This window comes from Chiloscyllium punctatum, chromosome 26 (genome assembly GCF_047496795.1).
Source record: "Chiloscyllium punctatum isolate Juve2018m chromosome 26, sChiPun1.3, whole genome shotgun sequence".
NCBI lineage: Eukaryota > Metazoa > Chordata > Chondrichthyes > Orectolobiformes > Hemiscylliidae > Chiloscyllium > Chiloscyllium punctatum.
Genome location: NC_092764.1, coordinates 2,765,991 through 2,780,140, shown reverse-complemented (window position 1 = coordinate 2,780,140; position 14,150 = coordinate 2,765,991). Strand labels below are relative to the sequence as shown.

Here is a 14,150-nt window from a genome sequence, read left to right as displayed (position 1 = left end):
GGGGGAGTGGGGGTGGGGGGGGGGGCGGGGAAGGTAAAAGAGGTGGAGGAGTGACATTGCTAATCAGGGATAGTATCACAGTTGCAGAAAGGTAGACTGTTGTGGAGTGTTTGTCTACAGAGTCAGTGTGGGTGGAAGTCAGAAACAGAAAATGAGTAGTCACTTTGTTGGGAGTTTTCTACAGGGTCCCCAAAATTAACAGAGACACAGAGCGGCAGATTTTAGAAATTTTGAGAAGGAACAGGGTTGTTGTCATGGGTGACTTTAACTTCGCTAATATTGATTGGAATTTTGTTAGTTCAAATAGTTTGAGTTCAGCAGTTTTTGTCAAGTGTGTTCAGGAAGTGTTCCCAACAACATGTGTTGATAGGCTTACTGGAGGGGAAGCCATATTGGATTTGGTGCTTGGCAACAAACCATGCAAGATGTCAGATCTTTCGGTGGGAGAGAATTTTGGTGATCGTGATCACAACTCCATGACCTTTACTATATTCATGGAGAGGAATAGGAGCAGATGGTATGGGAAAGTATTGAATTGAGGGAGTGGGAATTAAAATGCTATTACACAGGAACTGGGCGTCTCAATTGGGAACCAATGTTCTCCGGGGAATGCGCAACAGAAATGTGGAGGTTGTTTAGGAAGCACCTGCTCATAGTGCTTTATAGGTTTGTCCCACTGAGGCAAGGAAGGGATGGTAGGTTGAAAGAACCTTGGGTGACAAGGGATGTGGAACATCTAGTCAAAAGGAAGAAAGAAGCTTGCTTAAGGTTGAGGAGGCAAGGATCAGACCGGGCTCTGCAGAGTTACAAGGTAACCAGAAAGGAACTGTAGAATGGATTTAGGAGAGCTAGAATGGGGCATGGAAAAGCTTTAGCAGATAGGATTAAAGGAAAACCCTAAGGCCTTCCAGACTTATGAGTAACAAGAGGATGGCCAGAATGAGGGTAGGGCTGATCAGGGATAGTGGAGGGTACGTGCATCTGGAGTCTGAGGAAGTAGGGGAGGCCCTTAATGAATACTTTGCTTCAGTATTCACTACCAAGAGGGTCCTCGATGTTTCTGAGGACAGCGTGAAACAGGCTGTATGCTAAAACAGGATTCTGTTAGGAAGGAGGTTGTGCTGAAAAATTTGAGGAACATAACCATAGATAAATATCCTGGGCCAGATGGGATACATCCTAGGTTACTACAGGAAACAAGGGAAGAGATTGCTGCTCCTTTGGCAATGATCTTTGCATCCTCACTGTCCACTGGAGTAGTACCAGATGATTGGAGGGTGGCAAATGTTATTCCCTTGTTCAAGAAAAGAAAGAGGGATTATAAACCAGTCAGTCTTGTGTTGGTGGTGGGCAAAATATTGGAGAGGATTCTGAGAGACAGGATTTATGATTATTTGGAAAACCATAGTTTGATTAGAGATAGTCAGCATGGCTACGTAAAGGGCAGGTCATGTCTCTCAAGTCTTATTGAATTATTTGAGGATGTGACAAAACATGTTGATGAAGGTAGAGCATTGGATGTGGTGTATATGGATTTTTGCAAGGCGTTTGATAAGATTCTCCATGGTAGGCTGATTCAGAAAGTAAGGAGGCATGGGATACAGGGAAATGTGCCTGTCTGGATACAGAATTTGCTGGCACATAGAAGACAGAGGGTGGTGGTAGATGGAAAGTATTCCGCCTGGAGCTCAGTGACCGATGGCGTTCCTCAGGGATCTGTTCTGAGACCTCTGCTCTTTGTGATTTTTATAAATTACTGGGTGTGTTAGTAAGTTTGCTGATGACACTAAGGTTAGTGAAGTTGTGGATCATGTGGAGGGCTGTTGTACGTTGCAACAGGACATTGACAGGATGCAGAGCTGGACTGATAAGTGGCAGATGGAGTTCAACCTGGAAAAGTGTGAAGTGATTCATTTTGGAAGGTTGAATTTGAATGCAGAATACAGGTTAAAGGCAGGATTCCTGGCAGTGTGGAGGAACAGAGGGATCCTGAGGTTCACGTCCATAGGTCCCTAAAGTTGTCACCCAAGTTGACAAGGTTGTTAAGAAGGCATATGGTGTGTTGGTTTTCATTAGCAGGGGGATTGAGTTTAAGAGCCGTGAGGTTATGCTGTAGCTCTATAGAGCCCTGGTTAGACCACACTTAGAATATTGTGTTCAGTTCTGGTTGCCTCCTTATAGGAAGGATGTGCAGAGGAGGTTTATCAGGATGCTGCCTGGACTAGAGGGCATGTCTTATGAAGAGAGGTTGAGGGAGCTAGTGCTTTTCTCATTGGAGTGAAGAAGTATGAGCGGTGACTTGATAGAGGTGTACAAAACGATGAAAGGTATTAGTAGAGTGGATAGCCAGAGACTTTTTCCCAGGGCAGAAATGCCTATCACAAAGTTGCATAATTTTAAGGTAATTGGAGGAAGATTTAAGGAGATGTCAGAGGTAGGTTCTTTACTCAGAGAGTGGTGGGTGCATGGAATGCATTAGTAATAGTAGAGTTAGATACATTAGGGACATTTAAGCAACTCTTGAATAGGTATTCGGAAGTTAGTACAATGAACAGTATGTACATTAGTCTGATCTTAGAGTAAGATTAAAGGTCAGCGCAACATCGAGAGCCGAGGGGACTGTACTGTTCTGTGTTCTATAAAGGATGGTAGAATAGGATTTTAACAATGGTTTTCACTCTCTATTATATCTCAGCTTAATATTTACTTGGGTTTTTCTTGTATCTTAAACTGCTGTAAATATCATTCCAACTGCCAAATGTATCTAAAAGGGTATTATATATGGGTTTACACCTTAAAATGGATTATTTAAATGGTGTTCTCACTGCTTTTATTAATCTCTGGCATTATAAGGGTTTTTTCTGATTTATCTTGGAATATATGGGTATTCTTAATGCTTTTTGTATCTCTTGCAATGTGCTATCATTCCCACCCCTACGACCTTTGTTGGCAACGCATTCCAGACGCCCATCACCCTCTGCGTAAAGAACCTTTCACATATATCTTCCCTAAGCTTTTCCCCTCTCACTTTGAACTCGTGACCCCTAGTGATTGAGTCCTCCACTCTGGGGAAAGAGTTTCTTGCTATCCATCCTATCTACATCTCTCGTGATTTTGTAGGCCTCAGTCAGCTCTTCTCTCCCTCCTCCCCCCCCCCCCCCCCCCCCAACTTCCTCCTTTCCAATGAAAATAATCCTAATCTACTCAACCTCTCCTCATAGCTAGCACCCTCCATACCAAGCAAAATCCTGGTGAACCTCCTTTGCACCCTCTCCAAAGCATCCACATCCTTTTGGTAACATGGCAACCAGAACTGTAGGCAGTATTCCAACTGTACCTGAACCAAAGTCTTACACAACTGTAACATGACCTGCCAACTGTTGTACTCTATACCCTGTCCAATGAAAGAAAGCATGCCATATGCTGCCTTGATCACTTTATTGACCTACATTGCCACCTTCAGGGAACAATGGAGCTGAATACCCAGATCTCTCTGTACATCAGTTTTCCTCAGGATTATTCCATTTACTGTATAGTTTGCTCTGGAAATGCGTCTTCCAAAATGCATCACTTCATATTTGTCTGGATTGAACTCCATCTGCCATTTCTCTGCCCAACTCTTCAATCTATCTATCTATTTGCATTCTCTGACAGTTCCCTTCACTGTCTGCTACTCCACCAATCCTCGTGTCATCTGCAAACTTGCTAATGAGCCAACCTACATCTTCTTCCAAATCATTTATATGTTTCACAAACAATAGTGGTCCCAGCACGGATTCCTGTGGGACATCACTGGTCACAGGTCTCCATTTTGAGAAGCTCCCTTTCACTGCTACTCTGTCTCCTGCTGTCCAACTAGTTCTCCATCCATCTAGCTGGAACACCCTGGACCCCATGCAACTTCACTTTCTTCATCAGCCCACCATGGGGAACCTTATCAAATGCCTTACTAAATAAAGTCCATTTATATGACATCTACATCCCTTCCCTCATCAATCAACTTTGTCACCTCTTCAGAGAATTTTATTAGGTTTGTAAGACATGACCTTCCCTGCACAAAACCATGCTGCCTATCACTGATAAGCTTATTTTCTTCCAAATGGATATATATCCTATCCCTTAGTATTTTCTCCAGTAGCTTCCCTCTCACTGACATCAGACTCACATGTCTGTAATTACCTGGATTATCCCTGCTACCCTTCTTAAACAAGGGGACAACATTAGCAATTCTCCAGTCCTCTGGGACCTATTCTGTTTTCAAGGATACTGCAAAAGTATCTGTTAAAGCCCCAGCTATCTCCTCTCTCACTTCCTTCAGGAACCTGTGATAGATTCCATCCATTCCTGGGGACTTGTCCACCTTAATGCCTTTTAGAATACACAACACTTCCTCCCTCCTTATGCCGACTTGCCCTAGAATAATCAAAGATTTATCCATAACCTCAACATCCATCATGTCCCTCTCCTTGGTGAATACCGATGTAAAGTACTCATTAAGAATCTTACCCACGCATATCTTGAGTGGGCCAACACTTTCTCTCCTTACCCTCTTGCTCCTTATATACGAATAAAAGACTTTGGAGTTTTTCTTAACCCTGCTCACTAAGGATATCTCTTGACCTCTTTTTGCCCTCTTAATTCCTCGTTTCAGGTTAGACTTGCGTTCCCGATATTCTTTCAAAGTTTTGTTTGACTTCAGTCACCTAGACCTTATGTACACATCCTTTTTCCTCTTGGCTCGTCTCATAATTTCACCTGTCATCCATGTTTCCCTAATCTCGCCATTTCTACCCCTCATTTTCACAGGAACATATTTCTCTTGAACTCTAACAAATCTCTCTTTAAAAACCTCTAACTTATCGAATGTGGATTTCCCTTCAAACAGCTCCTCCCAAACCACGTTCCCCAACTTCTGCCGAATTTTGTTATAGTTGGCCTTCCCCCAAGTTAACACTCTTCCTTTCGGACCACTCTCATCTTTGTCCATGAGTATTCTAAAACTTATGGAATTGTGATTACTGTTCCCAAAGTAATCCCCCACTGAAACTTCAACCACCTGGCTGGGCTCATCCCCAACACCAGATCCAGTATGGATGGTTGGACTATTTACATATTGCTCTAGAAAACCCTCCTGGATGCTCCTTACAAATACTGCTCCGTCTAGACCTCTAACACGAAGTGAATCCCAGTCAATGTTGCGAAAATTAAAATCTCCTATCACCATCACCCTGTACCTCCTACATCTTTCTATGATCTCTTACATATTTTTACCTCTATCTCTGCACGCCAGTAGTGGTGGTAGAGTTAGATACATTAGGGACATTTAAGCAACTCTAGAATAGGTATCCGGAAGTTAGTACAATGAAGGGTATGTACATTAGTCTGGTCTTAAAGTAAGATTAAAGGTCAGCACAACATAGAGAGCCGAGGGGCCTGTACTGTGCTGTACTGTTCTGTGTTCTATAAAGGGTGGTGGAATGAGATTTTAACAATGGTTTTTGCTCTCTATTATATCTCAGCTTAATATTTACTTGGGCTTTTCTTGCATCTTCGACTGATATTTACAGCAGTTTTCTAACTGCCTAATGTGTCTAAAAGGGTGTTATATATGGGTTTATACCTATTATGTCTTGAGATGGAGTATTTAGATAGTGTTCTCACTGCTTTTATTAATCTCTGGCATTACAAGGGTTTTTTTTATTTATCTCTGAATGTATGGGTGTTCTCAATGCTTTTTTTCATCTCTTGCAATGTGGTATTTATGGGGGGTCTCATCGTCAATTGTTTTGGCAGGATGTTATTGTCAAAAGGGGTAACTGGGAATTCTCAGTATCCCTTCTATCACAGTGTTTGCTTTGAATTTAGGAGCTGTTGGGACCCCATTGCCTGGAATGGAGGTGCGCATTGTGATGGAAAACGCTACAAGGAATCATTCTTCCTACACTGTCATCGCTGAGGGGAACAGTAGAGAAACTAAGGTGAGGACAGTATAAGCTGGCAGTAAGGCTGTGAGGTACACGTATGGTGTGTACAAGTTGGTAAATGTTGTCATTTTTCCAGTTTTGTCAGAGCCATTTCATCTTGTGGATGTTTAAAATTTGATAGTCCTAACTAATATGTATATTTTCACATATGCTCAGTAAATCTGTCACTATATAGTACACTGTGCTGTGTATCCAGCGATGACCGGATTGGGGATTTGGTTTTTGTTATGGTGCATTTACACAGAATTATAGAGAATCTGCTTTGCAGAATTGGACCCATTTGACCCAACTGATCTCTGAAACCTTTACTCTCCACATTCATTTAACACTCTGCATAAAAGGTTTCTGCTGAATTTTCCACTGAATTGATTATTTGGTATCTTATGTAGATGACGTCTATTTTTGGACTGTCCTACAAGTGGCAGTGTATTCTCTACATCTACCTAATCAAACCTTCGAGATTTCTTTCAAGTGATCACTCAGCATCCTTTTCTTTTTGGAAGAAAGAGCCTTCCTATTTAATCCTTCTGATATTTACACATCATAAATTCTGATTTTTTTTTACCTTTCCATATTCTATGTATTTTCCAGTCATTGTAATGTAAAATAAACAAGGAAACCATTTAGTATTTTAGAAGAACAATCCAGTTAGTCCCATTGTCTCTTACAAGACCACCATACCTGAGCCCAGTCCTCAAACTCTGCTTTTCAATTCTCCCGCTCCAGAAATTTGTTAGGCTTGTTAACCTACTTTGTAGAGTTTCTATATCTATACCCCTAGATTCTCCTGCTGCTGTAACCTATTTAGATTACATATTTGGATATTATCGAAGCAGTATGTGGCTCCATGTTCTGCTTCTGACCTAAATTCATCAATACAGTACAATTTAATACAGCGCAGGAACAGGCCACCAAGGCTGCACCGACTAATCCTTATTTCAATCTGCTGCTTGCTACCCATATGCGGTTTATATACTTCCGTGTGCCTTCCATTCATATCTATGAAGATACGTGTTACACATTGCTTGCTTCCAAAACCTCTGCTGGCAGTGTGTTCCAGGCACCCACCACCCTCTGTGTGAAAACTTATCCCAGCACTTCTCCCCGAAACTTCCCTCCCCCTCACCTTGAACCTTTGCCCTCTTGCATTGATCCTTCAACTCTGGGAAAAGCCTCTGACTATCCACCTTATCTATGCCCCTCAATTTTGTAGACCTCTATCAGATTGCTCCTCGGAAGTGAAAACAATCTGAATTTATGCACCCTGTCCTCATACCTAAAACATACTTGACCAGGCAACATTCTGGTAAACCTTCTCTGCACCCTTTCTAAAACATCCATGTCCTTCTGGTGGTGGTGTGACCAGAATCACAATATTCCAAATATGGCCTAACTAAAGTTTTGTACAGCTGTAACATAACTTGTCAACTTTCATATCTGATGCCCCGGCCAATGAAGACAACAATGCTGTATACCTTCGTAACCACCTGATCCACCTGTGCTGCCACTTTCAGGGATCTAAGGACCTGTACACCTAGATTACTGGGCACTTAGTTATTTTGAAATTCATTTGCATGTGTTTTAATATTGTCATGTATTTTTCCCCAGCATTAGCAGTGCCCTCCTTCCCTACCCCATTTGATGTTATCCACAAATTTTGTTATTGCACAACAGCTACCTGTTTATTTAGGTCCTTTATTTCAATTACAAGCCTCAGGATCCATGGTGAAAGTTGGGTGACATTCCCATTGTCTTCAGTTACAGTTGGAGTGGAAGAAGAGGTGCTCAAGTGCCAAACATTGAGCTTGTTATCATCAAGTAAAAGGTGGAGAAATAGACTGTAATATTAAATCATTGGGCTGTTTTATAAGAATAATAGAGTTGTGAATGCATGGAATGTGTTGCCAGCGGTGGTGGTGGAAGCAGAATCATTAGGGACATTTAAGCGACTGCTGGATGTGCACATGGACAGCAGTGAGTTGAGGGGTGTGTAGGTTATAGTCTTTTATTTTAGATTAGGAATAATCCTCGGCACAACTTTGTGGGCCGAAGAGCCGTTATCTGTGCTGTACTTTTCTATATTCTATGTTAATCTCTCTAAAATCACCCCTCAATCTCTAATACTTTAGGGAAAACAACCCCAGCCTATTCAGCCTCTCCTGAAAGCTCAAACCCTCCAACCCTGGTAACATCCTTGTAAATCTTTTCTGAACTCTTTCACAACAATTTTCCTAAAGCAGGGGGACCAGAATTACACACAGAATTGTAGAAGTGGCCTACACAATGTCCTGTATAACTGTAACATGATCTCCCAACTCCTATACTAACCAATAAGGCAAGCATACTAAACGCCTTCTTCACTATGCAGTCGACCTGTGACCCAACTTTCAAGGAACCATGAACTTGCACTCCAAGGTCTCTTTGCTCAGCAACACTCCCCAGGACCTTACCATTGAGTGTATAAGTCCTGCCCTGATTTGCCTTGCCAAAATGTAGCACCTCCTATTTATCTGAATTAAACTCCATCTGCCACTTCTCAGCCCATTGGCCCATCTGATCCAGGTCCCGTTGTAATCTGAGGTAACTACCTTCGTTGTTCACTATACCTCCAATTTTGGTGTAATCTGCAAACTTAATAACCATACCTCCTATATTCACTTCCAATCATTTGTATAAATGATGAAAAGCAGTGGACCCAGCACCGATCCTTGTGGCACACCACTGATCACAGGCCTCCAGTCTGAAAAACAACCCTCCACCATCACCCTCTGTCTTCTACTTTCAAGCCAATTCTGTATCCAAATGGCTAGTTCTGTCTCCATTCCATATGGTCTGATCTTGCTAACCAGTCTACCATGAGAACCTTGTCAAACACCTTACTGCAGGCCATATAGATCATGTCCACCGCTCTGCATTCATCAGTCCTCTTTGTTACTTCTTCAAAAAACTCCGTTAGGTTAGTGAGACATGGTTTCCCATGCACAAACCCATGTTGACTATCCCTAATCAGTCCTTGTACTTCCAAATACATGTAAATCATGTCCCTCAAGACTCTTGCCCATCAGCAATGCCAGGCTCACTAGTCTATAGTTCCGTGGCGTTTTCTTACCACCTTCCTTAAATAGTGGCACCACCTTAGCTAACCTCCAGTCTTCCTGAATCTCACCTGTGGTTATCGATGATACAAATATCTCAGCAAGGGGACCCAACAATCCCTGCCCTCACTTTCCAGAGTTTTAGGATACACCAACTCATGTACCAGGGATTTATCCACTTCATGCATTTTAAGAGGTCCTGCACCACCACCTCTATAATATGCTGTCTAAAGAGACTGGTGAATTTCTGCAATGCATCTTAAAGATGGTACACACTGTTGCCTCTGAGTTTTGGTGGTGGCGGGAGTGAACATTTGTAGACACAATGCCAATCAAATTGGTTGCTTTGTATTGGATGATGGGGTGTCAAGCTTCTTGACTGTTTTTGGAGCTGTATCCACCAGGCAAGAGGGGAGTAGTCCACCACACTCCTGACTTGTGTTTTTTTGATGGCAGTGGGCTCTGGGGAGACAGGAAGTTAATTAGTCACTGATTATTACTCTTTCACCTACTCTTGTAACATTACTCTTATGACTAGTACGCTTGAGTTTATAGTCAATGGTAACCCCTAGAATGTTGACAGTAGGGTATTCAATGATGGTGATATCATTGAGTGTTGGAAATGTTCATTGCCTGGCAGTTGTGAAATGTGAATGTTGCTTGTCACTTGTCAGCCAAACCTGGATCTTGGCCAGATCTTGATGCATTTGAACACAGACTGCTTCAGTATCTGAGGAGTCACGAATGGTGCTGAACATTATGCCATCATCTGCAAACATCCCCACTTCTGACCTTCTGATGGACGGAAGGTCATTGTTGAAGCAGCTGAAGATGATTGGGCCTAGGATACTACCCTGAGGAATTCCTACAGAGGTGACCTGGAGCTGAAATGACTGATCTCCAATAACCTCAACCATCTTCCTATGTGCCAAGTATGACTCCAACAAGCAGAGAGTTGCCCCCAACACCCATTGATTCCAGTTTTGCTAGGGGTCCTTGATGCCACGCTTGGTCAAATGCGGCCTTGATGTTAAGGGCAGTCACTCTCACCTCACTCGTCCATGTTTGGAACGTAGATATAATGACACAATACATCCCAATCGCCCCTATTTCTGTCACTGTCCCAGCCACTTCCCAAAACCTCCAATTTAATCCACAGGTTCCCAGCACTGAGTACTGATTTCGTTCTTCAAATATAATACTTAACTACAGTCCCCAATCATGAGACAGTTCTCAACTGTAGCTGCACCACTCAGGTTCAAGATAGCCTGTCCACTCGTCCCCAGTAATCCTATCATCCATGGCCAGCCTCCATTTCCCCTCCATTTCTGCAGGAAATTGCACTGCAGCTTTCCTGGAGTTCATAAAAAGGCTTTAGTTTATGTGAATCAGAATTCAGGAAGTCAGTTCTATTGAAGGTTCTTGGAATTGCCTGTTTTGTCTTTGTAAGCTCAGTTGTGGGTGCATACAGTTTAAGGCATGACAACATGAGGGGAAACGATATCTAGACTATTAATCTAGAGAGTCAGCTAATGTTCTGAGGACTTGGTTTCAAATCACACCATGGCAGATGATGGAATTTAATGTCTGTAATTAAGAATTACTATGAAACCATTGCTGATTGTCATAAAAACCCTTCTGTTTCATGAATGTCCATGCAGAAATCTGCCAGCCTCATCTAGTCTGGCCTACATATGACTCCCGAACCACAGCAATGTGGTTAACTTGCAACTGTCTCCTGAAATGGCCTAACAGGCCACTCATAGAGTCATAGAGATGTACAGCACAGAAACAGACCTTTCAGTCCAATCCTTCATGCTGACCAGAAATCCCAACCCAAACTAGTCCCATTTGCCAACACTTGGCTCATATCTCTCTAAACCCTTCCTATTCATAGTCAGAGTTAGATAGCACAGAAACAGGGTCTTCAGTCCAACTCATCTGTGCTGACTGGATATCCTAAACTGATCTCGTCCCATTTGCCGGTATTTGACCCATATCCCTCTGAACCCTTCCCATTCTGATACCTTTTAAATGTTGCAATTATACCCACCTCCAGCACCAACTCTGGAAGCACATTCGATGCACACGCCACCCTCTATGTGAAAACGTTGCATCTTGGGTGCCTTTCAAATCTTTCCCTCTCACTTCAAACCTATGCCCTCTAAATTTGGATCCTGCTACCCTTACTGTTCTCCCAATCCATGCCCATTGAGGTTTTATAATTTCTATAAGGTCACTCCTCAGCATCTGATGCTCCAGGGAAAAAGAAGCCCTGGCCTCTTCAGCCTCTCACTCCAGTTCAAACCCTCCAATCCTGGAAACATCCTTATATATCTTTTCTGAATTGTTTTGAGTTTCTCAATATCCTTCCTATATTGTAGAGTCAAGAATTGAATGCAGTATTCTAAAAGTGGCCTCACCAATGTCTTAATGACATTCCAACACCTATATTCAATGCACTAACCAACAAAGGGAAGTGTGGCAAAGGCCACCTTCACCACCTTATGTACCTGTGACTCCACTTTAAAGGAATTCTGCACCCCTAGGACTCTTTGTTCAGCAACATTCCCAAGGGCCGAACCATTAACTGTATAAGTCCTGTCCTGATTTGTCTTATTTAAATGCAACACATCACATTTATCTAAATTAAACTCCATCTGTCATTCCTTGGCCCAATGGCCCACCCAGTCAAGGTGGGAGATAACATTCTTCACTGTCCACAACACCACCAATTTTGGTGTAATCTGTAAACTTACTAGTCATGCCGCCTATATTCACATCCAAATTGTTTAAATAAAGTGATGAAAAGTGGTGGATCCAGCAACAATCCTCGCAGTATACTGCTGGTCATAGGCCTCCAATCTGAGAAACAACCCTCCTCCATCTCCTAGCTTCAAACCAGTTGTATATCCAAATGACTAGCTCCCCCTGGGATCTATGTAATGTAACCTTGCTAACAGTCCACCCACAGAACCTCATTAAATGCGTTGCTGAAGGCATGTAGAAAATATCTACTGCTCTCTCTTCATCAATCATCTTTGTCACCTCTTTAAAAACACTCAATCACGTTAGCGAGACATAATTTCCCACACACAGAGCCATATTGACTGTCCCTAATCAGTTCTTGCCTTTCCAAATGCATATAAATCCTGTCCCTCGGAAACCCCTCCAACAACTTAGCCATTACTGACGTCAGGCTCACTGGTCTATAGTAACTTGGCTTTTTCTTACAGCCTTTCTTAAATAATGTCACCACATTAGCCAACCTCCAGTCTGCTGGCACCTGACCCATGGCTATCAATGATATCTCAGCAAGAGGCCCAGCAATCTCTTCTCTTGCTCCCCATAAGGTTCTGGGATACATTTGATTCGTTCCAGGGATTTATCTACCTGTATGCATTTTAAGAGCTCCAGCACCACCTGTTCTGTAGTATGATGTTTAGTAATGAAGAATCGAATATCAGGTGATACAGGAATTTTTAAAAAACTTGCATTTATGTTGTGCGTTTGACCTGTCAGCTACATAGCAGATTACTGCAGGAAATAAATTATTTTTGAAATTTAGCTCTCATTATGTAAGCAAATGAAGCAGCACAGCAAACAGAAATTACCATTTGATAACAGAACAGAAACTACTAGCAAAACTCAGCAGGTCTGGCAGCATCTGTGGGAAGAAAGCAGAGTTTACATTTCAAATCTGGTGACTCAGGTTTGAGTGGCACAGCTAAATATCAGCCAAGTATACTCGTTTGCTGTTACTCATTTAGTGCTGTGGGATCTATTCCATTTGTCTGAGTTGGCAGATTAGACCTTGGTTTAGCATGTAATGTCAAAGATAGCTTCTTCAACAGTGCAGCACTCCCATATAGTGCGTTAGAATATCAACCTCTAATTTAATTGAAACTGATAGAATCCTGAGAGGCCCGATAGAGTGGTATGGAGGGTATATGTTATCACTAGTAGGAAAGACTAGGATCTAAGGGCACAGACTCAGAATGAAGGAATGACCCTGTGGAACTGAGATGAGGAGAACTTTCTTTAGCCAGAAGGTAGTAAATCTGTGGAACTCATTGCCACATAAGGCTGTAGAGGCCAAGTCATTGAGTGTATTTAAGACAGAGATAGGTTCTTGATTAAAAAGAGGATCAAAGGTTATGGGGAGAAGGCAAAATAATGGAATTGAGAAACATATCAGCCATGATTGAATGGTGGAGAAGACCCAGTGGACAGAATGGCCTAACTGCTCCAATATCTTATGGTCTTATGAGTGCTCTAGTTTCTTGATTAGGCCTTGAAACCATGACTGTCTCGGTCAAGTGGAAGTGTGTTGCTATATGCCAAGCTGATATTCTTTACAAAAGACACAAGCTTAAGATAGAGCCAGTTGTGTACAGGATCTGTATAAGATTGAGATGAAGGAGCATGTCTCTTCACAGGAAAATATGTAAAGACTCAATGAACATAGAACAGTACAGTACAGCACAGGCCTTTCGGCCTTCGATGTTGTGCCGGCCTTTTATCCTATTCTAAGATCAGATTAACCTCCATACCCTTAAAATCTCTCTCTTTGGCCAAGTGTTTGGTCACCAATTCTAATATCTCCCTAAGTAGGTCTGTGCCAAATGTTATTTACTCACTTACCCATGAAAGGCATTTGTCATTGAACAATGTTAAAGTCTACACGTTTGGGCACGTTGATCAGGTGGAGGTGCCTCTCGTGCAGAACCAGGTATCTTTTCAGCAATGACACTTTGTTACAAATGTTCTATATTACGCACTAGGATTGAATGTCTCGTTGGCACTGAATCCATGGTTTTGTTTTGATAGGTGAAGCCTGGAATGGAAGGCAAAGATGGAGAGCTGCTGGTTAAAGGAAATTCCGTGTTTCGAGAATATTGGAACAGAACAAAAGAAACACAGGAATCATTTACATCGGATGGCTGGTTCAAGACAGGTACCATGTGGTATTACCTTGCTATGTAACCCTTCCATTGATTAATTGACCGGCATAGATCATCTAGAACTCAGCATGGAAATGAGACCAGATATTGGTTACAATAGTAATTCA

The 14,150-nt window shown here is 42.2% G+C and overlaps 1 protein-coding gene across 6 annotated transcripts in view; it reads left to right on the top strand.

Moving 5' to 3' along the window:
• The window catches only part of acsf3 (acyl-CoA synthetase family member 3), a 76,118-nt gene that overhangs the window by 27,967 nt on the left and 34,001 nt on the right, over positions 1-14,150 (top strand). For all 6 annotated transcript variants that reach the window (XR_011964223.1, XM_072595761.1, XM_072595759.1 and 3 more), the window contains 2 exons: positions 5,866-5,978; positions 13,910-14,036. Coding sequence is in view for 5 of the 6 variants with exons in the window: in XM_072595761.1 (XP_072451862.1) it covers positions 5,866-5,978; positions 13,910-14,036 (240 nt within the window). In the remaining variant the exon portion in view is untranslated. The remainder of the gene's footprint in view (positions 1-5,865; positions 5,979-13,909; positions 14,037-14,150) is intronic.